The 25817-nt window shown below is 39.5% G+C and overlaps 1 protein-coding gene across 3 annotated transcripts in view; it reads right to left on the bottom strand.

The window, feature by feature from the left end:
• Nucleotides 1-25817, bottom strand: part of fam171a1 (family with sequence similarity 171 member A1) — a 194931-nt gene that overhangs the window by 37649 nt on the left and 131465 nt on the right. For all 3 annotated transcript variants that reach the window (XM_060824942.1, XM_060824944.1, XM_060824943.1), the window contains exons 3-5: nucleotides 13792-13884; nucleotides 11250-11408; nucleotides 3372-3548 (exon numbers count right to left, since the gene is read on the bottom strand). In XM_060824942.1, coding sequence (XP_060680925.1) covers nucleotides 3372-3548; nucleotides 11250-11408; nucleotides 13792-13884 — 429 coding nt within the window. The remainder of the gene's footprint in view (nucleotides 1-3371; nucleotides 3549-11249; nucleotides 11409-13791; nucleotides 13885-25817) is intronic.

The following is a 25817-nucleotide window of genomic DNA, read 5'->3' as shown; positions in this document are numbered from 1 at the left end:
AGATATAAAAATATTAGGAGTAGCAACTATTGGAAGAATAAAGATGATAAAAAGCGAAATATTTAATTGGGACACAAACAGAAACTTCCTTCTGGGAGAAAAAAAATATTTCACTAGTATGGAGATTTCCAAACGTAAAAGGTTTTTGAAGACGTAACAAAGAGGATTGATGAGGACGTCATCTACATGGACCTCAGCAAGGCATTCAACAAGGTTCCTCATGGTAGTCTGGTTAGCAAGGTTAGATCTCATGGAATACAGGGAGAACTAGCCATTTGGATTCAGAACTGGCTCGAAGGTAGAAGACAGAGGGTGGTAGTGGAGCATTATTTTTCAGAAATGGAGGCCTATGACCAATGGTATGCCACAAGGATTGATGTTGGGTCCATTGCTTTTTGTCATTTATATAAAAGTGATTTGGATGTGAACGTAGGAGGTATAGTTAGTAAGTTTGCAGATGACACCAAAATGGGAGGTGTAGTGGACAGTGAAAAAGGTTACCTCAGAGTACAATTAGATCTTGATCAGATGGGCCAGTGGGCCAATGGGCTGAGGAGTGGCAGATGGAGTTTAATTTAGATAAATGTGAGGTGCAGTATTTTGGAAATGCAAATCAGAGCAGAACTTATGCACTTAATGGTAAGCATCTTGGGCAGTGTTGCTGAACAAAGGGACCTTGGAGTGCAAACTTCCTTGAAAGTGCAGGCTCAGATAGCTAGGATAATGAAGGCGGCATTTGGTATGCTTTCCTTTATTGGACAGAGCATTGAGTATAGGAGTTGAGAGATCATGTTGTGGGCTGTACAGGACATTTGTTGGGCCACTTTTGGAATATTGTGTGTGGATATATGAATAGGAAGAGTTTAGAGGGATATGGGCCAACTGCTGGCAAACGGGACTAGATTAATTTAGGATGTCTGGTTGGGATGGACGAGTTGGACCAAAGGGTCTGTTTCTGTGCTGTACATCTCGATGACTCTGGCAGAAGCTGATACAATTATGGTCTCCTGGAGAGTCTACAGTAGATTCTGTATGACGGCTGTCCATTGGTAATTGGACCCACATTATAAGGTAGCATTTGGCTGACACCCAACCAGCAAATCAAAAGAGGTTTGATGGTAATATATAACAAAACAGAATTGAGAAATCTACATCCTGTAAGTATGACTAACCAGCATGAAGACTTGCCAAACTGAAGGCAGATTACTTCAAGGTCAACTATATATTTATGCCTAGTCTGTCTTAACTCTGTATAAACACACATAATGATGTGATACAAAATTACCAGCACATGAACACCATCTCTGACACACCTTTAACCATGTAAAAAAATTGGCTAAATCTACACGGCAAATGATTTTACCAAACCAGAGGGGAATACTGGGATAAGCAAATAACAGGGAGAAATTGAAATCTCCAAACTAAACATCAGGCAGAGTTTTGTTTTGATTTATAGATTTTAGAAATGAAACCACAACACAGTTTAGTTAATTAAAACACCTGGAAGCATTGGTTCAATAAGAAAGAATGGTAGGACATGCCTCAAACTGCACTTTCAATTCCATCTTTTTCCTTTTCTTTCATTAATATCCCCTCTTGTAGCCTCCTTCAGAAAGTAGAACGAGAGAGACAGTCCGGAAGTGCAATCCTTTGTAACTATCAGCAATATCATTGAAATATCCCACGATGAGATATGCTTGATGGGGAGTGAGTAGTAGTTGGTGTTTCGCCTTCTGGGTGAGGCATCTTGCTATACAATTGATAGATATTAATAGATTAAATGAATGGGAAAAACTGTGGCAAATGGATTTCAATATAAGCAAATGAGGTCATCTACATTTGACCTTAAAGGCCAGGACAAGCTGTCTTCTTCATGGCAAAAGGCTAGATACAATGGACATTTGGGGATCCAGGGCATTTAAATTATGTAAGCACAAAAAGTAATCCAAAAAGCTAATGGAATGAGAGCAATTATATCCAGTGGAGTAGAATACAAGGGGGTACATGTCATGCTTCATCTTTATAACAGTCCAGGTTAGACCACACCTGGAGTACTGTAATACCACGTCACAGGAACGTGATATTGATGTGTAATTACGACACATCTCTACACAGAAAAGATGCTTGAAGCTTTTAACACTTCTTTCACAAATGGAAGTTGTTTTTAGATTTGGTGAAGACGACATTTAGCATGCTTGCCTTCATCAGGCAGAGCATCGAATGTAGGGTTGGGACATCATGTTACAGCTGTACAGGACATTGGTAAGGCCAGATTCGGAGTACTGCATACAATTCTGGCTGCCCTGCTATAGAAGAGATGTTATTAAAGTGGGAAGGGTGCAGAAAAGGTTTACAAGGATATCACCAAGATTGGAGGGTTTGAGTTATAAGGACAGGCTGGATAGGCTGGGACACTTTTTCCCTGGAGTGTAGGAGGCTGAGGGGTGATCATATAGAGGTTTATAAAATCATGAGGGACATAGATAAAATGAATAGCCAAAGTCTTTTCCCCATGGCAGGGGAGTCTAAAACTATAGGGCATTGGTTAAGGTGAGACAGGAAAGATTTAAAAGGGATCTGAGGGGCAACTTTTTCCACACAGAGGGTGCTACGTATATGGAAGGAGTTTCCAGAGGAAGTGGTAGAATATGTTAACAGCATTTAAGAGACATTTAGACTGGTACATGAATAGAAAAGGTTTCGAGGGATATGGGCCAAATGCAGTCAAATGGGATAGTTCAGCTTAGGAAACCTGGTGAGCATGGACGAGTTGGGCCAAATGCTCTGATTTTGTATGGTATGACACTATGACTCTAATTGTTCACTGTAAGTTAGAGGTCTTTATAGAAACCTGGGTAGAGATAGCTGCATGGAGTTAGCTCACAGATCAGTCATGGTCTCATTCAAGGAACTAAATGGCAGAGTCCTGTTTCTATGGCCAAGCACACTTCAGTTTCTCAGCTAGGATTTGTGAGCTTAATAGCTTTCAGTAATGGCCAAGACTACATAGTCACTGTAAAACCTGCATGATCAGCACAATTAACAGTGAAAAGAAACATTTGAGGATAGAATTATTTGTGGACTAATTCAAAGACTAATCTTAATAATTGCATAACACAGGTATGTGTTTTCAGAAAATGGGATAAAAAGAAATAGAACTAACAAAAACAGCACACATTAGATGGAAATAAACAAACTTACACAAAAGACAAGAAAAACATCTTTTGTGTTCTACTTGCCAAGAAAAGCTTTCAAGAAGAAAAACAAAAACAGAACCTTGTGTAATATCCTGGCACTGCACTTGGAGAACAATTAGTTAGCTCTCTGGTCTTCAGTCTTCAAAATATTGACAAATTATCTGGGTGGCTTACCAATTTTCTTATCAAACTTCCATGCTGGGAGAGCATCGTTAGGCTTCAAAGAGCTTTTGGCTGGCAGGGGAATGGTCACACAGATGGGACCGTTCACTTGGATTTCAGTTCCATCACTATTCAAGAGATGAACACTCACTGCTGTGACAGGGGTCAGCTGAAATCTGCTGCTGTTTCCTGTAAAACAGATGACAGCATTAGAAGTAAAAAAGGTTAAACACATTCTTCGTGGATCATGTTGAAGCAAGGTAAATTACTCTGACTATGATGCATTGTTGACATTGATCAGGAAAACTGTTTTCAAGATTTGGGAAGCAAGTTATTTTCAATGCCCAGAACATAGATAATGCATATTTATTATTATTATTCATTCCTCTTCTTTAAATGAAGTATAAAATTCTGCTGGGTGAGGATACAGTTTACAAAATGCACAACATAAACAGATGCAATTACACAAATGGATTCCTCCAAGCAGCCACATTTCTCAATAACTGCTGCGCCCTGGAATGAACCATGATTGATGCTCAAAACCAGATGCATGTGATCAATATAAACAATATATTTACAAATTTATATGCAATGCATGTTAACAGCTTCTGAAACTTACCTGCAAATCACAGTTCATCAGACTAACACTCAATGAATCCCTGTCCTTAAGTACAGTCCAATCACATCTCCCATTTCATCTGATCGAACCAATCTTTTTTTAAAAAAGTGACTTGTTTTATACAAATTAAATCTACATTGCAATTAAATACAAACGTTCTATTAATGAAGAACAGTAATCAGTATTGATCAATTGAACTGCTAAATTTAACTTATATATCACATTCACTTCCTACAGCATGATTCCAGAAAGGAACATTGTAAGACATAAACATATAGATTCAAGCTGGAGGAAGCCATTTGGACTCTTAAGCCTGCTCCCTTATTCTATACGATCATGGTGGTCTGACTATTTCACATTCCTGCCCAGCCCGGATAAACATGGGAATGGAAGTTTACAAAAGAAACTAGCCACCGCAGTCTTAAAAATGTTGTAAGATACTATTTGCACTACCTTTTGAGGATGAGGGTTCTGAGGCCCCTGTCCAGCTGAGGGAAATGAACCCCGCCTTTCTTTTTAATGAACGACCCTTCATTTTTAAATAGTGACCCCCAGTTCTAGTGAGAGAATAGCAGATAAAACCTGGAGACAATTTACATGTGAATTCAAAATCTCATAAGTTACATAACGGTCATAGTTTTCAAAAACGATCAAATTACAACAACTTGAAGGTGGTATGTTATTCACTCAGATGAGATTACTTTCAAATATATTTGAACAAATTAATGCATCATTTTTTAATTGAGCTCACTTGTCAATTCTATGTAAATAACACTAAGGTAACACTGTTAGGGTTTGCAGGGAAACTGATAGCAATCCAAGTGGACATGGTTTGGATCACAAGCTGTAGTTAGATACCAACTTAGTCTTCATTATTGCTATAGATTGAAGACTTACTGTAAATCGATGAACAAGATGCACACTTTACAAGAAGCAGTGCCTTGACCTTATTTAATCCTCAAACAACCTGAGTGAAACAATCTAATTAGGTCATTACTGTTTTCAGGACCTTGATGTTAGCAAATTAACTTTAGTGTTTCCTACATTAGAATGAAGTGTTTCCTACACTTCAAAGATACTCCTTTGGATGTAAAGCACTTTGGGACATCCTGATGTTGCGAAAGATGTGACAGAAATCTAAATTCTTCAAGCTACACAAACTGTGCAGTTTTGATTTCAGTTGTCCTCAAGAAAGCAAAATCCTGCTTTCATCTGAGTGAGAGAAAACCTCACTGAAACATAGAAGATTCTTCGGGGACTTGACAGGATGGATTTGAAGAGGTTATTTCTCATGGGAGAATTGAGGACCAGATGGCATCATCTCAGAGTAGAACAGGGATGACGAGGAATTTCTTCTGAGACAGTAGTGAATCTGTTGAAATCTTTACCACATAGGGCTTTCGAGACTGTGTCACTGAGCGTATTCAGCAGACAGACTTTTACTCAAAATGGAATCAAGGTTTAGTGGGAAAAGAAGGAAAGTGGAGTGGAGGGCTATCAGATCAGCCATAATGTCATTGAATGACAGACCGTTAATTTTTTTTTGGACATCATCCTAATTACTTTTTAATTAATCTGTAAGCTTCACTGGCTGGGCCAGCGTCAATTGCCCTTCTCCAAATGACCTTGAAAAGGTGGCAGTAAGCTGCCTTCTTGACCTGCTGCAATCCACTTGATGTAGGTATACCCAATGAACTGTTAGGGAGTGAGTTGCAGGAGTTTGACTCAGCAACACTGGGTCAGTAATATATTTCCAAGTCAGGATGGTGAATTGCTTTGAGGGGAACCTGCAAGTAGTGGCAATCCTATGTATCCCCTGCCCTTGTCCTTCAAGCTGAAGTGATCATGGATTTGGAGATATTATCTAAGGAGTCTTGGTGAATTGGCAGTGCACTTTGTAGACGGAATAGACTGCAGCTACTGACCACTGGTGGAGGAGGGTGTGAATGTTTGCAGATGCAGTGACAATCAAACAGATTGCTTTGTCCTGAATAGTGTCAAGTCTCTTGAGTGCTGTACTACATTCATCCAGGCAAGTGGAGTTGTGTTTCACTTCATCGAAGAGCTTCTTTTTGTTAAGATTCACTAGTGGATGTATGTCGATTGCTGAAAATCAAATAGGCCTTTAGACATGGTCCAGGCATGTATAAAGTCAGAGTCATACAGCAAAGAAACAGACCCTTTGGCCTAAATCATCCATGTCGACCTGGCTTTCTAAACTGAACTAGTCCCATTTGCCTGCATTTGGCCCGTGTCCCTCTAAACCTTTTCTATCCATGCACCTGTCCAAATATCTTGTAAATATTGTAATTGCACCCGCCTTAACCACTTCCTCTGACAGCTTGTTCTATATACGCACCACCCTCTGTGAAGCAGTAGCCCTCAGGTCCCTTTTAAAGCACTTGTGCCTTCTAATTTGGACTCTCTACCCCGGGGAAAAGACTTTGTCTATTCATCTCATCTATACCTCTCATGATTTTTTATACAAGTTCAAGGTCACCCCTCAGCTGCCTACAGTCCAGGAAATAAGTCCCAGCCTATCCAGCCTCTCCTTATAACTCAAACCCTCCAGTCTTGGTAACATCCTTGTAAATCTATTTTGTACCCTTCCCAGTTTAATAACATCCTTCCTGTAGCAGAATGACCACAATTACATGCAATACCTTCAAATGTGACTTTATCAACATCTTGTACAGCCATAACATGACATCCCAACTCCTTTACTCAATGCTCTGACCAATAAAGGCAAGTTTGCCAAATGCCTTCTTCACCACCTTGTCTACATGTGACGCCACGTTTAAGAAACTATGTATCTGCACCCTTTGGTTCCACAGTCCCATCATTAACTGCATATGTCCTGTCCTGGCTTGTTTCACCAAAAGGCCTCACGTTTATGTAAGTTAAACTCCATCTTCCATTCCTTGGCCCACTGACCCAGTTGATGAAGATCCTGTTGTATGGTTTGATAACTTTCGTCACTGTTTATTATACCACCAATTTTGGTGTCATCCAAAAACTTACTAACGATGCGTCCTGAATACTCATCCAAATCGTTTATCTAAATGGCGAACAACAATGGACCCAGCACCAATCACAGAACACAGAATATTACAGTGTAGTATAGGCCCTTCGGCCCTCGATGTTGCGCCGCCCTGTGAAACCAATCTGAATCCTTGTGGCACACCACTGGTCACAAGCCTCCAGTCTGATCAACAACCCTCTACCATCACCATCTGTTTCCTACCATCAAGCCAATTTTGTATCCACTTGGCTAGTCATCTCTGGATCTCATGTGATCCAACGTTACTAACCAATCTACTATGCGGGACCTTGTTGAAGGCCTCACAAATACAAAGTTTGAGTATTTATCCTCAGCTGGAATCAGGCATGTCAACAATGTCTTGCTATCAACTAATTTATTTCCTCTATCTGCATGTTCCTGCCTCTGGCATATTTTCAGGGAGGTTCTGAAGGAAATGAAGGGTGGCTGATTGAAGTGAAGGGAATTCATACACCGTGCGAGTTTACTAGTTAACAGCCAAGATCCCCCAGTCTGGCTGGAGTCCAATGACTGAATACTGGCAATCCAATGACTGTAGGCCACAGCAATTAAAGGCACATCCCGCAAAGCAGCTGAACATGGGTCAGTGGGTCATGGGATTCATGACTGCAGTATCCTGGGAAACATGCTCTTCTCTGCGTGAACGGCTTGGCAGTGGTGGGTGGCCACAGTACAGTTTACACCATTTACAAGACTTCTGAGGCTGCCTCTATTCTGTCGCGCATTTATGGTCACCATCCTACAGCTAGCAACTCACAGAGTGCCAGCCATCCACAGCCTTGGTGATCCTATTGGACCTCACAGCCTAATTAGTTTGGCCGCCTACCTAAAAATCTTTTCTAGTGCCCTTGAATTTAGGTGAGTGCCACAATTGGATCCTGGAACTAAAATTCAATTCAATTGAGTTGGCTCAATGACCATTCATGGATGAAACATTAACCACCCGAAAACCTTAACTGTTTCTCTCTTCACAGATGCCTGCCCAAATGGCTTAGTACTTCCAGCATTTCAGGTTTTTATTTCAGATTGCCAGCTTCAGCAGAATTTCTCCTTTGCAGTATTTCTGACTAGGTTTCTCACTTAACATATACAAATGGAGCAGGACTGGATAACTAAGACCGTGCTTGACTCTCAAGATGTTCCAATTACTTTAATGGTGTGAAGACACAAAACCCACAAGGAAAATCATGGGCTTCCTCATGAATAAACTTGAGGTTTGTTGGCTGCAAAGAATCAATTAGCACTATAATAGAGAACAGTTAATCAATTAAAACGTTCTAAAACAGGATGTTTGTGAATGTATTGCATACAATAAATGAGATTTGATAAACTGAAAGCACAGTTGGTAATGTGGAATTAAGGTGTTTATAACTATAACAGCGACCTGGCTCAAAGAACAACATAACTGGTTAAATATTCCTGTTCAGGATTGCAAGAAGAGGAATTACAGTATTCATTAAGGAGGACAATGCAGTTCTGGAGAAACAGAATGTCACAGAGGGTTCATTATTAAATATTATAGAGTTGTCATAATGGGAGACCTAAGTAACTGGAAGTAGATTGAGACAGTAGCAGTGTAAGTGACAGAGAGGCCAAGCAAGAATGTAAACAGGAGAATTTCTGCAGCAGTTCAAGGAATGAAGCAGCACTGATTGACCTGGTTCTTGGGAATGAGGTGGGCCCAGTAGATCAAATGACATTGATGGAGTATTGGTCACCATATCATAAGGTCTCTGACAGTGGAGAAGAACAATGAACAAGTGATATTCATTTGGCAAAATGCCAGGTATTGATCATCTTCAAGCAGAAAGAATCTAACCATTGCCTCTTGACATTCCATGGCATCACCATCACTGAATCAGCCATTTTCCTCATGGGGAGGGGGTTACCATTCAGCAAAAACTTAACTGGAACAGCTTTATAAATATTATAGCTACAGGAGCAGGTCAGAGGTTAAGAACCCTGTGGTGAGTAACTCAGGTCCTTACTCTCCAAAGCCTGTCCACAATCTAATGTGGAGTGTGATGAGATACTCCCCAATTGTCTGATTGAGTGCAGCTCCAATGATATTTAAGAAACTTGACACTATCCAGGACAAAACATCTTGCTTGATTAGCATGACAGCCACAAGTATTCCATCCTTCCACTATCGATGTTTAGTAGCAGCAACGTGTACCATCTACAAAATGTGCTGCACAAATTCACTGAGGGTCCTTCCAAAGCACTTGCCAAAGCCATGATCAATGCCATCAAGGAAAAGGGTAGCTAATACATGGGAATACCACTAGCTGCAGGCTCTTCTCCAAGCCATTTCCATCCTGACACAGTAATAAAACTGAACAAAAATCATTAACTGGGACATGGCTGATTCCAGTGAGAAAAACAGAGCTGGCTGGGACACACTGCAGGAAAATCTGTAGCTGAACAGCGGTCTACCTTTAAAGAAGAGATATCTCAATAATTGGTAAGATATAGTCCCTCATAGGACAAATTAATCCAGAGTTCCCTGGATGTGAAAGGAGGAGGTATTGGATAGACTGTTCTTATAGCTGGCAAAGCATTGGGACCAAATGTATATATATAAAACTGAGAATACTAAAGGAAGCAGGAGTGGAAATTGCAGAGGCATTGGTCAAACTTTCATTCTTAGCCAAGAGGTGCCATCAGAGTGGAGAAAAGAAAAAGTTTGCAATTATTCAAAACAGGGTGTAAGGATAAGCCAACAATTACAGAGCAGTTCATTTCAATTTGAGAAACAATGAATCTGAATAAAATTAATAGTGACTTGGACAAATGTGTGTAAGGGGAGACAGCATGGGTTTCCTCAGTGACAATCAGTTTTTAGCAAACCGCGAGTCTTTGAAGAGGCATCAGAGAAGGGTTAATGAGAGTTATGCTGTTGATTTGATGTACAAGGACTTCCAAAAGGTCTTTGACATAATGCTGCACAACAGACTTCTGAACAATGTTAGAGTTCATGGAATGAAAAGATGTAGTACCAGGGTGGACATAGGAAAAAGACAATAATTGTTAACTGGTATTTTTATAGTTTGGAAGAAAGCTTGTAGTGGAGTTCCCAGGGGTTGATTTGGGACCCTTAATTTATATGCTGATTTATGTTAATGATCTAGCCCTTGGTGTACAAAGGACTATTTGAAAGTTTGGGGAAGCTACACAACTGTATACTGTGACAAGGATAGTGTAGAACTTCAAAATGCCACTTTGGAGTTAGTGGAGTGGGCAGAGAAGCAGCAGATGAAGTGCAATGCATAGAAGTTAGAGATGCTACAATTTGCTACTGAGAACATGGAGGGACAGTACAAAATAAAAGTTGCTATTCTAAATAGTGTGCAGGAGAAGAGAGACCTGGTTGTACATGGACATAAGTCATTAAAAGTAGCAGGATAGGCAAAGAGACCTGTTAATAAAGCATATTGTATTCCAGGCTTTATTTACACAGGTATAGAGTACAAGAGCAAGGAGTTTGTGCTGAACTTGTAAAGGCACTGATTAGACCTCAGCTGGAGTAGTGTGTGCAGTTCAGGCTACCGCATATCAGGAAGGAAGTGAATGCTATGGAGATGGTGCAAAAGAAGTTTATGAAAATTGTTTCAGGGACGAGAAGCTTCAATTACAAAGATAAATTGAATAAGTTGGAACTGAGAAAGGAAAAGGCTAAGAGGAGATTTGATTGAGGTTTTCAAAACCGTGAGAGAACTGGACAGAGTAGATAGAGAGAAACTGTTCCTACTCATAATAGGATTATGAATGAGAGGCCATAGATTTAAACTAATTTTCAAAGGAAGTAAAGGGATGTGACAGGAAACTTTTTCACACAGTGAATAGTTAAGGTGAGAGATGCACTGCCTGGAAATATGCTGGAAGCAGTATCAATTGAGAGATTTATACCAGTAGGAGTAGGCAATTATGCATCATGTTTGGTCATCTTAAAACATTTCTACTGAGGAGAATGATGAAATTACTGTTTTGCTCTACTTTCTTTTGTGAGAAAATCAAAATGAAGGGAATTTAGACTTTCTTTTAGAGGAAGTGTGACAATATTTTGTAGTCATATTGAATTATATTAGCAATGTAAAGTAGTAAATTAGTTAGCAGTAATTGCTGCACCATTTGTGAAATGCATCTAACAAAGTAATATGACATTTTAACTCTGCGTAAGAGTTTGCACTGTTTAATGTCTGTGCCTTACCTGTTCGATTTACATCAATTCCTTGAAGATATGGGAAATCACCTACTTCCCAAGGGGTGGCAGCAACTGTAAGAAAAGCTACCAGATTTCGATAGGTTGAGTTCTTTGGCAAGTTGAGAGACCTTCTCTGGAACTGGATTCTAGGCTGAATTAGAGCACCTATGGATCAGAATAAATAATGACTCATCAATCGCTTTTCGTAAGACATTACCATACAAGCATTACATTTCAGGGTCAACTAATGAAACATTAATTATAAATTATTTCATTCCAGCACCCATTTTCTCATGAATCCTAGAGTAAATAAAGATAATAATGGTGTTATTTCTCAAAACATCAGATGCAATTTTTGTGGGTGGGTGAGAGAAGAATCAACACAAATCATAATTCTGGTGGAATTTGCCTAATTAATTTTGTGGTTAGGTTTTACAATTGCACCAAAAGATGCAATTTCTCAGTTCCAACTTATTCAATTTATCTTTGCAATTTTTAAGTTAGGCTCCAATGATCTAATTGTGGTTTGCAGGCAAGTTGTAGCCTCATGTAATACATTTTTCCATTTAACTTGTGTACTTGAACCGTTTTATGAACATTAATTAAAAAATCTCTGAGAAAAGATTTGTAGCAGCGTCTTAAGGGTTTTATTCTTATTTCTGGTTGTTTAAGTCAGCCAAGAAGTTGGGTCATGGCTTGTGGCACTACCATTTTGTTTTCATGGTAGGGAATAACCCTTTACCACTATATTTTGAAAGGAGGAATAAGGAGAGAATTTGAAGATGCAAGAAAGATAAGGTTGTATCAAAGATGAACTGCATCCACTAGTGGCTGTCCATCTGCAACAAGTTGACCAGCAGCTAGACTGCAATGATCATATGGAATTTGATGCAGATTTCAGGACTGTAGAGAAGAAGACTCCAGTCTAAGCAAGACCACCCAAAACATTTGCCATAAAAGGTGTCAGTGTCAACTGGAACAAACATTAGATGCATTCTTTCCTCAGATACCATACATGTTATGTTATGAAGACACTGTTCTGAGTTCCCATCCCTATCTCTTCCTGACATACACCTCATTCTGTGCCATTCCACCTTTTAACTCCAGACAAGAGTTTCAATTTTTCACCACATGACATGGATTTTTGATAACCCACTTGTAATAGCCTTTGCAAAGAATGAAATGCATTCTAGAAATATTATCAACCCCTGCAAAGATTGCAGATAGTTGTGTTCTTATGCATCACATCTGTAATTTTCCATTACTCCTCCAGTGAGTACCCTCTGCCTGAAAGGACCTTACACATCCGCAATATAATATGAAGCTGATTTGACTTTGCAACTTCTCCTGGACTCAGCACACTAATCTCTGGTCAGATGTTGAGAAAGCACCAACTGATTGGAGACCCAAATACAACATTACCTTCATAAATCCAATTTATAAAATGCTGCAAAGTACCAATAACCAAACAAAGTGCAGGAAAAAAATGTGGGTCTGGGTGGGATTCTCTTCGGAGACTCAGAGCAGACACAATAGGCCAAATGGCCTCTGCCAGCACTTTAGGGATTTTATGATGCTAAATACATAGATGATCTCTCTTCCATAGCTGAATGGAGTAGATGGGGTAGAGAAGAAGCCAATAGTTATCAGGCTATGTTGACTATCTAAGAAAAAACAATGATGTGATTTCATCAAACATGTTATTCCGGATGGAAAAACATCATTGATTGAGATTCTGTGGGATAAAAATAGAGGAAACTATGGCCCAGACTCTATAGTCATCAATGAAGCAATAACACTCAGTGTTGATTATAAAAAAAAAGTCCTACAAAGATCTGGCATTCTCTGTTACATAAATTTCAGCTTTGTGGATGTCCGTTTGAATCCAGTACTAGTCTAGAGGATTTTCAGAGGTCTGGCAACAGGAAATGATCAAGCAGGCCAAGCAACCAATCAGCTAAGTTTAGACATTACAAATTAGGAAGTAAAAATCATCAAATATCCTTTACATTTAACACATTTTCCAGTGATTAAAATAAATAATTTTTACGTATTTAATAGAAGCTGCAACATGCAACTTTAAAAGTATATTAAACGCTTGCACTTAATAGAATGGAAACAGTTGACATTATACAAATATAAAATCAGATGTAGTTAATATGAATCTTAACTACAAATATAATATTAACTGCAAATATAAATTCAACTGTAGTTAAGTTATTAAAAACTCAATTATGCCTCAGTGTTTAACAGCATGAATATGGACTTTATGTACCGTCATCAGTTTCAGAGGAACTGTGGTGGTGAATGCTGTTCTGGACTCACATAAATATGTTTACACCATACATTCCAGTTTATAATGATATCATTTTTTGAAGTGCAGTAAAATAATGTTCCTTCACAAAAATATTGCACAGTGTTTTTAAACATAGCAGACCAACTTAAAAAGAAACATAGTCACTTAAAAGGCAGTTCTGGTGTGAAGTCACAGTTTTTTCCTATTTAAGAAATGGTTTGAAATTATTTGTCATATTCTGTCAGTACGTACCCTGAAATCCTGAGACAATCTGAACAACATCTTCATACACCATTAGGGTTGCTGACCGTTCAGGATGGAGAAGCAAGCTCACAGATGAAAACACTGATAAAGAAATAGATCAAAATAGCTGTGTTTATTAACCGAGTCCTTGTGGCATTGCAGGAAGGTAAAAAGTACAGAATTTTAAAAAAACATTTCTTTTCCAAAAACTGCAACATTACAACTTACAAACTTTTCACATACTAATTTTAATATGATTATTAATTTGGATAGTAAATAGATTTCTAAAGCATGATACTGCAATATGGAGGACTTCTCACACAAACTTGCAATTTACAAGTGAATGGCACCGCAGCATCACAGATGATTGGCAACTCATAAATGTGCAAACAACCAAATTGGTCCAGTGGCTCCAGACAAGCCCCTTTCAGGCTGTGAATTAATGTTTTCCAGTCAATTAATTTTTCATGAAACAGACTACAAGGTCATCATTTATAGAGTCTCCAGGCTCCCTACTGGATCCATCTAACCACCATTTCGTAAATGCAAACCCCCAAAACGAAAATGCAAGATTGCCAAGGACTCCAGAATCTGATTATCCTCCCCCTTGGATAATATGATCCAAGAACCATTGAGTAATTGACAACTTTTCTTTGAAAAAAAATGCAGCATTTCAAAAATAATTATTTGAAAATTACATAAAAATTAAATCACTCAGAGGTTGTTTTTGAGATTTGCTTTATAATAAGTTCAAGACCAATATCTATTAATCCCTTATCCATTGCCCCCAAAAAGAAATTGGTTGGGCTCCATACTTTTTTAGTTCAATCACATCTTTTAGCCATGAGTGAGTCATTAGTATAATCTAGATTAATTATTGTGCATTTTTGCATTAGAAGTAACTGATGCGACAGTTTAAAATTTTCAGCGAATTATTCAGGGGTGGTACTGAAATGCTAGTTAAGCAATTCATTCTAATTAACAGACATGACTAGATATGCCAGTGTTATTGTAACTGCTTTAAATTCTGTACGTTTCCTTTAAAAGGTTACAAAATCTGGTCTTGCTTCATGAAGAAATGTCTTAGAGTGAGTGTTCTAAGGTTTGTTAAGATATAAAGATAGTTTGCCTCACGGCCAACTTTCACAAGTATTGCCAACAATTGATTCAATTTGTTCCTTTCTCCACCTGCCTTTACAAATTCTCAAACACATGTTGAAAGATTGGTTATGAGAGCCAGACAGATTATAAAAGCCAGACAGAAAAACAGGGGTGGGGGAAGGTCATGAAAGTGAAAAGCTATGTGACAATGAGAACAAATGCCAAAATGAGAACAGGATCATGCAATTGAAAAAAAAACCCACCCCATCATCAATTCTACTCAAAGGTATTCAGCCTCTGCTTTATCAACTTGGGTGAAATTAGGTACATTTACAATGTATGGCACATTATGGTAAGAATTTATATCCTATTACACTGTGGTATTAGACTTTGTAGCACCATCCCATAATTGTAGGAAAATCTTTAACATACATGTGGGAGATTTATTGTAACAACAGATGCTGGCAAATAAAATATAAGTAGACATGGTTGCATGATTTTCAACAACTTTTTGTAATAGTTTAATGTAGCCCAATGGTAATTTAAGTCTAAGTGATGCATTTTATTGCCAACCTGCCCTCTGTTGATCCAGTCAGGAATTCCAATGTTCCTAAGTGCATTGACAGAATGGGAAAGTCTGCACAGTGCAAATGGGTTGAACAGGAGGTGCAGGGTTTCAGTTCTACACGTCCACACATTAAGAAGATACTTTATACCAGGGTTAGAAATTAAAGAGTACAATTACATATTTCTGATCATTTTGGAGAGCAGGTTCCTTTGATAGGAGCTATTTTTGGCTGAGCATTACTGGAGATAGATGTCAAGGATGGTAAGATGCGAATGATGGAAGAATGGGTATTATTTTATGCATTATTATGAACCATTATTTTATGCATTAGTAATTTTACAACATGTTTATATTCTGCAAGTGCAATACGTTATGGATAGCTAGCACTTACACCAAAGTTAAATACTTTCATCAAATGCCAAGATTTCCAGGCTTGCTTACCACGCTAGGAGCTTATTCATAACTGGTCCTTATTGCGCATAAATTCACTCTCTACTGATCACAAGCTAGACCGCTTGGCAGCTGTCCACACAATCCTTTGAAAGCACAAACTCTACTGATGCTAGTTTAGTTTAGCTGGCAGCACATTCAGTTCTTGGTCAGACACTTGCCAATTTGAGCCATACAATCAATCACAGATTTCAACTCACAATCTGAAGTGATGTCAAAGATGCCATCTTCCGGATGATAAACTAATGTCTTCCTACTTCATTCTGTCACTGATGTGGGCCTAAAGAAAGTTCTACAGTCTTATGTGAAGAGGACAAAGTTTGCCTGATTTCAAATTTTCACTTTGAGGACCAGCAGTGCACAGCTGTCAAGAATGTGACACCATCTTCTTTAATTATCATCCATTATTTTTAACTCAGCTTCATAAAGAAAATAATGATTTACCCTGAGTATTAATAGCCCAGTGGGAAAGGCTAATGACATTTGCAAGTTCTGCAAATCAGTGAGTACTGACTGTTAAAGTAAAATGAAAAAAATTTCTAGCTCCCTGTCAAATCTTCAGGCACCAAATGTTTTACAGCTTATTACTTCTGAAATGTGGAATTACATTGTTAAATAACAGCAATAAAAGTAATCTGTTGTGATTTATATTTAACAGGAAATATAAGCAGGATCAATTGCAAGATGGGCTTTGAAAAGGATTAGTCTGCTCTCTTTCAACATCTCCATAAGAAAACAGCAATATATCTAGTGAGTCAACAGAAGTACATCAGTTAGCTGGTCAGCGAGATCAGTTTGAAGAACTAATCAAATCAATTGATCTCGCAGTTCCAGCTGCCCTGGAACTTGCCAGCAATTTTTGTTGCTGGACAATCAAAGACCAATGTAAGCTGGTCAAAAACACCCTCCCAAAGCTAAAGATTTTTGCAGAGGTGAACAATAAAGCCAATCTAAATCAATTTTTAACAATCCTATTAAGAGCCAGTACATCGGCAATCCCAGCAAAGCTGCCAATTTGAAACTTAGTATCACACTTCGCCTGTGTTTATATTCTGACATCAGCACAATGGTTGCTTTTCCTTGAGTCACAATATACGTTTTCAAGTTCTTTATTTTAATTTTATTCCAAACACCATCCCAAAACCTGTATTATACACAGAACATGGAATATCGAAAAGTATAGCGCAGTACAGTCCCTTCAGCCCTCGATGTCGTGCCAACCTTTTATCCTACTCTAAGATCGGCTAACCTTCATTGTACTATCTTCCATCTGCATATCCAAGAGTTGCTTAAATGTCCCTGATGTAGGTGACTCTACTACCACTGCTGGCAATGCATTCCATGCACCCACCACTCTCTGAGTAAAGAACTTACATGTAACAACTCCCCTAAACCTTCCTCCAATTACCTTAAAATTATGCCCCCTTGAGATAGACATTTCCGTCTTGGGGAAAAGTCTCTGGCTATCCACTCTATCTTTGCCTCTCAACATCTTGTACACTTTTATCAAGTCACCTCTCAATCCTTCTTCACTCCATTGTGAAAAGCCCTAGTTCCAGCAACCTTTCTTCATAAGACATGCTCTCCAGTCCATGCAGCATCCTGGTAAATCACCTCTGTACCCTCTCTAACACTTCCACATCCTTCCTATAATGAGGCGACCAGAACTGAACACAATATTCCATGTATGGTCTGACCAGGGCTCTATAGAGCTGAAGCATAAACTCATGGTTCTTAAACCCAACCCCCTGCTAATGAAAGCCAACACACTGTATGCCTTCTTGACAACTCTATCAACTTGGTGGGAACTTTGAGGAATCTATGGATTTGGACCCCAAATCCCTCTTTTCCTTCACCCAACCAAGAATCTTGCCTTTAACCTTGTATTCTGCATTCAAATTCGATTTCCCAAAGTAAATCACTTCACACTTTTCCAGGTTGAACTCCATTTGCCACTTATCAGCCTAGTATTGCTTCAAATTTTGTTAGTGGTTACCACTGAGTTAATATTTTAGTGTCTGAAATTCAACACTTCAATAAACTGAAAACATGCTTCTTTGGCTTTAAATATAATGCAAAAAGACAGATAATTAGTGTTTGCATTTTCACAACCAGAACTTCCTGAGGGCCTAATTAAACACTGTTTTTATAGCTGATGCTTAAGTGTTCATGATAATAAAGATGGAACAAGTATTTTAACAGTTCGCTTACATTTGTAATTATGGTACATTCTGGCTCCTGAAGCAAGCTAGCTAAATGACGGTGAAAAATATCAGCTTTCTTGCACTTAGATCAAGTTTCCTACATCACACATAAATACAGGAATAGGGTTAGACCATTTACCTCGAGTCTCCTGCACCATTCAGTGATGATCAGTGACTTGACTTCAAATACCCAGCATTATCCCATACCTCATAATAACAAGAGGTAACAAAAACTTATAACTTTTGGTTTTAAAATTAACAATTGATCTAGTATCCATTATAATTTACTGAAGAGATTTCCAAATCTCTACCATCTATTGCTGGTGAATTGTTTCCTAACATCATTCCAGAAAAGCTCTTGTTCTAATTTTAGACCATGTCCTAAACTCCACAAACAGCGGGAATGTCTTTTCTCAAACTATTCAAGTTACTCTGATTAAGATCTTAAAAACACTGACATTAATCTTGGAAACTACAAGGAAAACAATCATATTTTGTGCATTTTATCCTCATAACCTTTGGAGTTCTGGTAACAATTTGGGAATCTAAGCTGCAAATCCAAGACCAATATATCCTTTTCAAGGTCTGCCTCATATTACTAAGGAGTGCTCAAATCAAAATATTGTAGAGCTCTAATGAAACATCTAACTCTTTGTATTTTAATTCCTCGCGCTCTACAAAAAAAAATTCACTACATTAATGATTATACTTCATGGGCTACAGAGTGCTTTGGGACATCCTGCATAAACGCAATTTTTTACTCTTTACTTATAAATGTCTTAACATCAGTGTTGGTGTTAATAATTGAAATTAATTATAATTTGACAAGAGTAGTGGAATTAGACCAAAGTAACATTGGGAATTGGAGAATGAATTCAATTTCCTTTTCTATTATTCTGTTTCCTTTATCCCTCTCCTTTTCTGACTAAATTAGTGAATGAACAAAAAAAGTCAAGTTTTTTTTTATTTCTAATGGTATCTGAGCTAATGCTAGCTGTGAGATCTTAGAAGGTAAACCTGAAATTATTTCCAGAAGTGTCAAAATCACTTTGCACATCACCTGCTTGCATTATTTTCTATCTTGAATTTATTTGCTAACTCTTTCAATTTAAGCTTATTCTAACTTGTTGTCGAACAAAGAGACCTTGGAACACAGGTTCTTAGTTCCTTGAAAGTACAGTGGCAGGTAGATAGGGCAGTGAAGGACAAGTTTGGTATGCTTGCCTTTATGAGTCAGTGAATTGTGTTTAGAAGTTGTGTCATATTGTGGCTGTACAGGACATTGGTTAGGCCACTATTGGAATACTGCATGCAATTCTGGTCTCCCTGTAGTAAGAAGGATATTGTGAAACTTGAAAGGGTTCAGAAAGGTCTTATAAAGATATTGCCAGAGTTGGATGCTTTGAGCACATGAAGAGGCTGACTAGACTTGGGCTACTTTCCCTGGAGCATTGGAGGCCGAGGGGTAACCTTATAGAGATGTTTGAAATCATGAGGGGCGTGGGTAGGGTAAATCGATGAGGGTTTTCCCCCGCGATGGGGGAGTCCAAAAAAAGTCAAAACCATAGCAGTTTTAAAAGGAAAAAGAACAAACAAAGGTAGCACATGGTGAAGTCAGTGCAGGAGGGAGTGAGAAAGAAACTGACACAGCAGTGAACCTGCACAGTTACTGCCTTTGCTCTTTAAATGCATGTATCGCTGGACATTGGAGTGCGTCTGGGAAAATTAACAAATAGTGAAATTCACAACTGATCTTGGAGGAACTGTTTGGGCAAAGATCACAGTACAGAAGCAGATAAGTGTATTATTTTAAGTGTTACCTACAGAACATCTGCAGTAGTGCGTAGAGTGGGTTCTTTCTTAATTGTATGTTTTTTGAGATATGTCTCTTCATTAAACTTAAAATATAAGCCATAAATATTAATTTAACCTGGGGCAGTGTTTTGTAGTGGAATAAGACGGTGTAATTTTCTGGGTCTGTAGATTGTGAAGGAGCAAAATGGCCTTTAGGAGGGTGATATGCACTTCTTGTTAGATGTGGGAGTTTAAAGAGAGTTTAGGAGTTACTACGGATCATATCTGCAATAAATGCTGTTGGTTGTGAACCTTATCAGATTGAATGGATCGGTTGGAGACAGTTAGAAGCAATGAGGAATTTGCAACAGCAACAGTATATGATGGGTGGCAGTTATAGGAAGGGAGGAAAGTCTCAGATAGTCACATAGATGGGTTAACTCCAAGAAAGCTAAGAGAGGTAGACAGCTACTGCAGGAGTCTTCTCTGGCTATACCCATTTCAAACAAGTATGGTGTTTTGGAAAACGTACGGGGTGATGGATTCTCAGGGGAACATAGCACAAACAGCCAAGTTTCTGGTATTGAGACTGGTTCTAATGCAATAAGGGGGTATGTCGGCTTCCAAGAGATCAATTGTGTTAGGGGATTCTCTAGTCTGAGGTAGAGACAGACGTTTCTGTGGCCAGCATTGAAAAATCAGAATGGTGTGTTGCTTCCCTGGTGCCAGGATCAAGGATGTCTCAGAGAGGGTGCAGAATGTTCTCAAAGGGGAGAGGGGCCAGCAAGAGGTCTGTATATGGAACCAATGACATAGGAAGGGAAAAGGTTGAGTTTCTGAAGGGAGATTACAAAACGTTAGGCAGGAATTTAAAAAGGAGTCCTCGAGAGTAGTAATATCTGGGATTACTCCTGGTGCTACGAGCTAGTGAGGGCAGGAATAGAATAGAACAGAAGAATGCATGGCTGAGGAGCTGGTGTATGGAAGTAGGATTCACATTTTTGGATTATTGGAATCTCTTTTGGGGTAGAAGTGATCTGTACAAGAAGGACGGTTTGCACCTAAATTGGAAGGGGACTAATATACTGGCAGGGAAATTTGCTAGAGCTGCTCGAGAGGATTTAAACTAGAAAGGTGGGGGTGGGACCCAGGGAGATAGTGAGGAAAGAGATCAATCTGAGACGGGTACAGCTGAGAACAGAAGCGAGTCAAACAGTCAGGGCAGGCAGGGACAAAGCGGCACTAATAAATTAAACTGCATTTAGTTCAATGCAAGGGGCCTTATAGGGAAAGCAGATGAACTCAGGCCATGGTTAGGAACATGGGGCTGGGATATCATAGCAATGATGGAAACATGGCTCAGGGATGGGCAGGACTGGAAGCTTAATGTTCTAGGATACAAATGCTACAGGAAGGATACAAAGGGAGGCAAGGAAGGAGGGGGAGTGGCAATTTTGATAAGGGATAACATTACAGCTGTGCTGAGGGAGGACATTCCTGGAAATACATCCAGGGAAGTTATTTGGGGGGAACTGTGAAATAAGAAAGGGATGATAACCTTATTGGGATTGTATTATAGACCCCTTAATAGTCAGAGGGAAATTGAGAAGCAAACTTGTATGGAGATCTCAGTTATCTGTAAGAATAATAGGGTGGTTATGGTAGGGGATTTTTAACTTTCCAAACATAGACTGGGACTGGCGTAGTGTTAAGGGTTTAGATGGAGTGGAATTTGTGAAGTGTGTACAAGAAAATGTTTTGATTCAGTATGTGGATGTATCTACTAGGGAAGATGCAAAACTTGACCTACTCTTTGGAAATAAGGCAGGGCAGGTGACTGAGGTGTCAGTGGGGGACCACGTTGGGCCCAGCGACCATAATTCTATTAGATTTAAAATAGTGATGGAAAAGGATAGACCAGATCTAAAAGTTGAAGTTCTAAATTGGGGAAAGGTCAATTTGATGGCATTCGGCAAGGACTTTCAAAAGCTGGTTGGGCACAGATGTTCGCAGGTAAAGGGACGGCTGGAAAATGGGAAGCCTTCAGAAATGAGATAACGAGAATCCCCAGAAAGTATATTCCTGTCAGGGTGAAAGGAAAGGCTGGTAGGTGTAGGGAATGCTGGATGACTAAAGAAATTGAGAGTTTGGTCAAGCAAAAGAAGGAAGCATATGTAAAGGTATAGACAGGGTAGATTGAGTGAATCCTTAGAAGAGTATAAAGGCAGTAGGAGTATACTTAAGAGGGAAATCAGGAGGGCAAAAAAGGGACATGAAATAGCTTTGGCAAGCAGAACTAAAGATAATCCAAAGGGTTTTACAAATATATTACGGACAAAAGGGTAATTAGGGAGAGAACAGGGCCCCTCAAAGATCAGCAAGGCGGCCTTTGTGTGGAGCAACAGAAAATAGGGGAAGATACTAAACGAGTACTTTGTGTCAGTATTTACTGTGAAAAAGGATATGGAAGATAGCGAAATAGATGGTGACACCTTACAAAATGTTCTTATTACAGAGGAGGACATGCTGGATGTCTTGAACCACATAAAATAGTGGATAAATGCCTAGGACCTGATCAGATGTACTCTGGAACTCTGTGGGAAGCTAGAGAAGTGATTGCTGGGCCGCTTGCTGAGATATTTGTATCATCGATAGTCACAGGTGAGGTGCCGGAAGACTGGAGGTTGGATAACATGGTGCCACTGTTTAAGAAGGGTAGTAAGGACAAGTCAGGGAACTATAGACTAGTGAGCTTGATGTTGGTGGTGGACAAGTTGTTGGAGGGAATCCTGAGGAACAGGATGTTCACGTATTTGGAAAGGAAAGAACTGATTAGGGATAGTTAACAGCTTTGTGTGTGGGAAATCATGTCTCACAAACTAGACTGACTTTTTTGAAGAAGTAACAAACAGGATTGATGAGGGCAGAGCAGTAGATATGATCGAAATGGACCGGTAAGACATTTGACATGGTTCCCCATGGGAGACAGGTGAGCAAGGTTAGATCTCATGGAATACAGGGAGAACTAGCTATTTGGATACAGAACTGGCTGAAAGGTAGAAGACAGAGGGTGGTGGTGGAGGGTTGTTTTTCAGACTGGAGGCCTGTGACCAGTGAAGTGCCACAAGGATCGGTGCTGGGTCCTCTGCTTTTTGTCGTTTATATAAATGATTTTGATGCGAGGATAAGAAGTACAGTTAGTAAGTTTGCAGATGACACCAAAATTGGAGGTGTAGTGGACAGCGAAGAAGGTTACCTCAGATTACTATGTGATCTTGATCAGATGGGCCAATGGTACGAGAAGTGGCAGATGAGTTTAATTCAGATAAATGCGAGGGGTTGCATTTTGGGAAAGCAAATCTTGGCGTGACTTATACACTTAATGGTAAGGCCCTTGAAAGTATTGCTGAACAAAGAGACCTTGGAGTGCAGTTTCCTAGCTCCTTGAAAGTGGAGTCACAGGTAGATAGAATAGTGAAAAGGGCGTTTGGTATGCTTTCTTTCATTGGTCAGAGTATTGAGTATAGGAGTTGGGAGGTCATGTTGCGGCTGTACAGGACATTGGTTAGGCCATTGTGGGATATTGTGTGCAATTCTGGTCTTGTCCCTATCGGAAAGATATTGTGAAACTTGAAAGGGTTCAGAAAAGATTTACAAGGATATTGCCGGGGGTGAAGGATTTGAGCTACAGGGAGAGGCTGAACAGGCTGGGGCTGTTTCCCTGGAGCATTGGAGGCTGAGGGGTAACCTTATAGAGGTTTACAAAATTATGAGGGGCATGCATAGGATAAATAGACAAAGTCTTTTCCCTGGGGTGGGGGAGTCCAGAGTTAGAGGGCATAGCTTTAGGGTGAGAGGAGAAAAATATAAAAGAGACAACGTTTTCACTCAGGAGGGTGGTAAGTGTATGGAATGAGCTGCTAGAGGAAGTGGTGGAGGCTGGTACAATTGTAACATTTAAAAGGCATTTGGATGGGTATATGAATAGGAAGGGTTTTGAGGGATATGGGCCTGGTGCAGGCAGGTGGGACTAGATTGTGTTGGGATATCTGATCAGTATGGATGGGTTTCCATGCTGTACATCTCTATGACTCTAGCATAGAGTAGAGGTGAGAGGGGAAGATTTTAAAAAGACCTGAAGGACAATTTTTTCACAGAGAGTGGTGCATGGATAGAATGAACTGCCAGAGGAAGTGGTGGAGGCTGGTACAATTGCAGCATTTAAAAGGCATCTACATGGGTATATGAATAGGAAGGGTTTGGAGTGATATGGGCCAAATGCTGAAAAATGGGACTGAAGATTTATTTAGGATATCTGGCTGGCATGGACGAGGTGGACTGAAGGGTCTATTTCTGCACTGTACATTCTATGACTCCACTGTTATGTCTTCCACTCCCAGAAAACTCTTAGCAACATTCAAAGCCATTGTGAAAATCCAATCCATACAATAAACCTCATCACAACATTCCTGTGTTGTGTTTTGCACCTCAAACTAATTTCTTTAATTGAGACACAGATCCCTCTTAAATTACTTCAAATGCTGTTCAAGAGCCTTACTTTTCCAGCACCACACTTTTCAACACTACTTGTTATGATCCCAGCTTGTGGGCTGACTGAACAAGATAGATCCCAGAATGAATGCTAGCTTGACTGAACATTTAAAAAATTTTAGTTATCTTTTGAGATGCCTCACAGCGCCAGTGACCCGGGTTCAATTCCAACCTTGGACCGTTGTCTTTGTGGAGTTTGCACTTTCTCCCAGTGACTGCGTGGGTTTCTTCTGGGTGCTCTGGTTTCCTCCCATAGTCCAAAGATGTGCAGGTCAGGTGGATTGGCCCTGTGGAATTGTCCATAGTGTCTAGGAATGTGTAGGCTCGGTGGATTAGCCATGGGAAATGCAGAGTTACGGGTATGGGCCGGGTCTAGGTAGGATGTTCTTCAAAGGGTCAGTGTGGACTTGAAGGGCTGAATGGCCTGCTTCCACACTGTCGGGATTTTATGAACTTGGTGGTTATTCACGGAAACATGGCCACTTGAGGATGCAGATTTTCTTTATCAGCACAACAGTAGTTTATTACACAAAAAGCAAAAACAAAACAACCATCAGCTAGTACCACAATATTTCAACCTAAGTTTCCAACATCACCTTAAGAACAGCACAGAACAGGAACAGGCCGGTGCCAACAAAACTTTTAAATTAAAAACCTTCTGCCTCTACGCAGTCCAAGTCCCTCTATTCCCTGCCTATGCATATATCTGTCAAGATGTCTCTTAAACATTGCTATTATATACCTCTCTACCATCTCCTTTGGCAGTGCATTTTACTCACTTACCAGCCTCCACGTAAAACACCTGCCTCACACATCTCCTTTAAAGTTTCCCCCTTTTACTTTAAACCTATGTCCCCTAGTAAACCAAGTTTGTACAATCTATCCTCATAGCTCATACCCTCCAAACCAGGCAACATCCTGATAAACCATTTCTGTACCCTTTCCTAAGCCTCTACATCCCTCTGGTAGTATAGTGACCAGTAATGTACCCAATATTCCAAATATGGCCCCATTGAAGTTCTATACAGCTGCACCATGACTTATCAATTTTTATATTCTATGCCCTGACCAATGAAGGCAAATATGCCATAGGCCTTCTTGACCACCTCATCCACTTGTGTTGCCACTTTCAAGGAACTGCTGGGAACTATAGAGCTTTCATGCATGATTTGTCATAAAACTGAGAGCTTAAACTTTCTCAGATTTCAAAAACCTGTCAACTCTAATCAAACCCACTTAGTCTAGAAGTTGAACAAAACTTTTCTACAAAAGGTAACTTATTCCGTTAATGGCTATAAAACGCTTCTGTGGAGAAAAAAAAGACTAAAAATTTGTTTCTGCCTTCAGTTAGATCTCCACTGAACTGT

Source organism: Hemiscyllium ocellatum, chromosome 5, assembly GCF_020745735.1.
Source record: "Hemiscyllium ocellatum isolate sHemOce1 chromosome 5, sHemOce1.pat.X.cur, whole genome shotgun sequence".
Taxonomy (NCBI): Eukaryota; Metazoa; Chordata; class Chondrichthyes; order Orectolobiformes; family Hemiscylliidae; genus Hemiscyllium; species Hemiscyllium ocellatum.
This window is presented reverse-complemented; position numbering and strand designations above follow the sequence as displayed.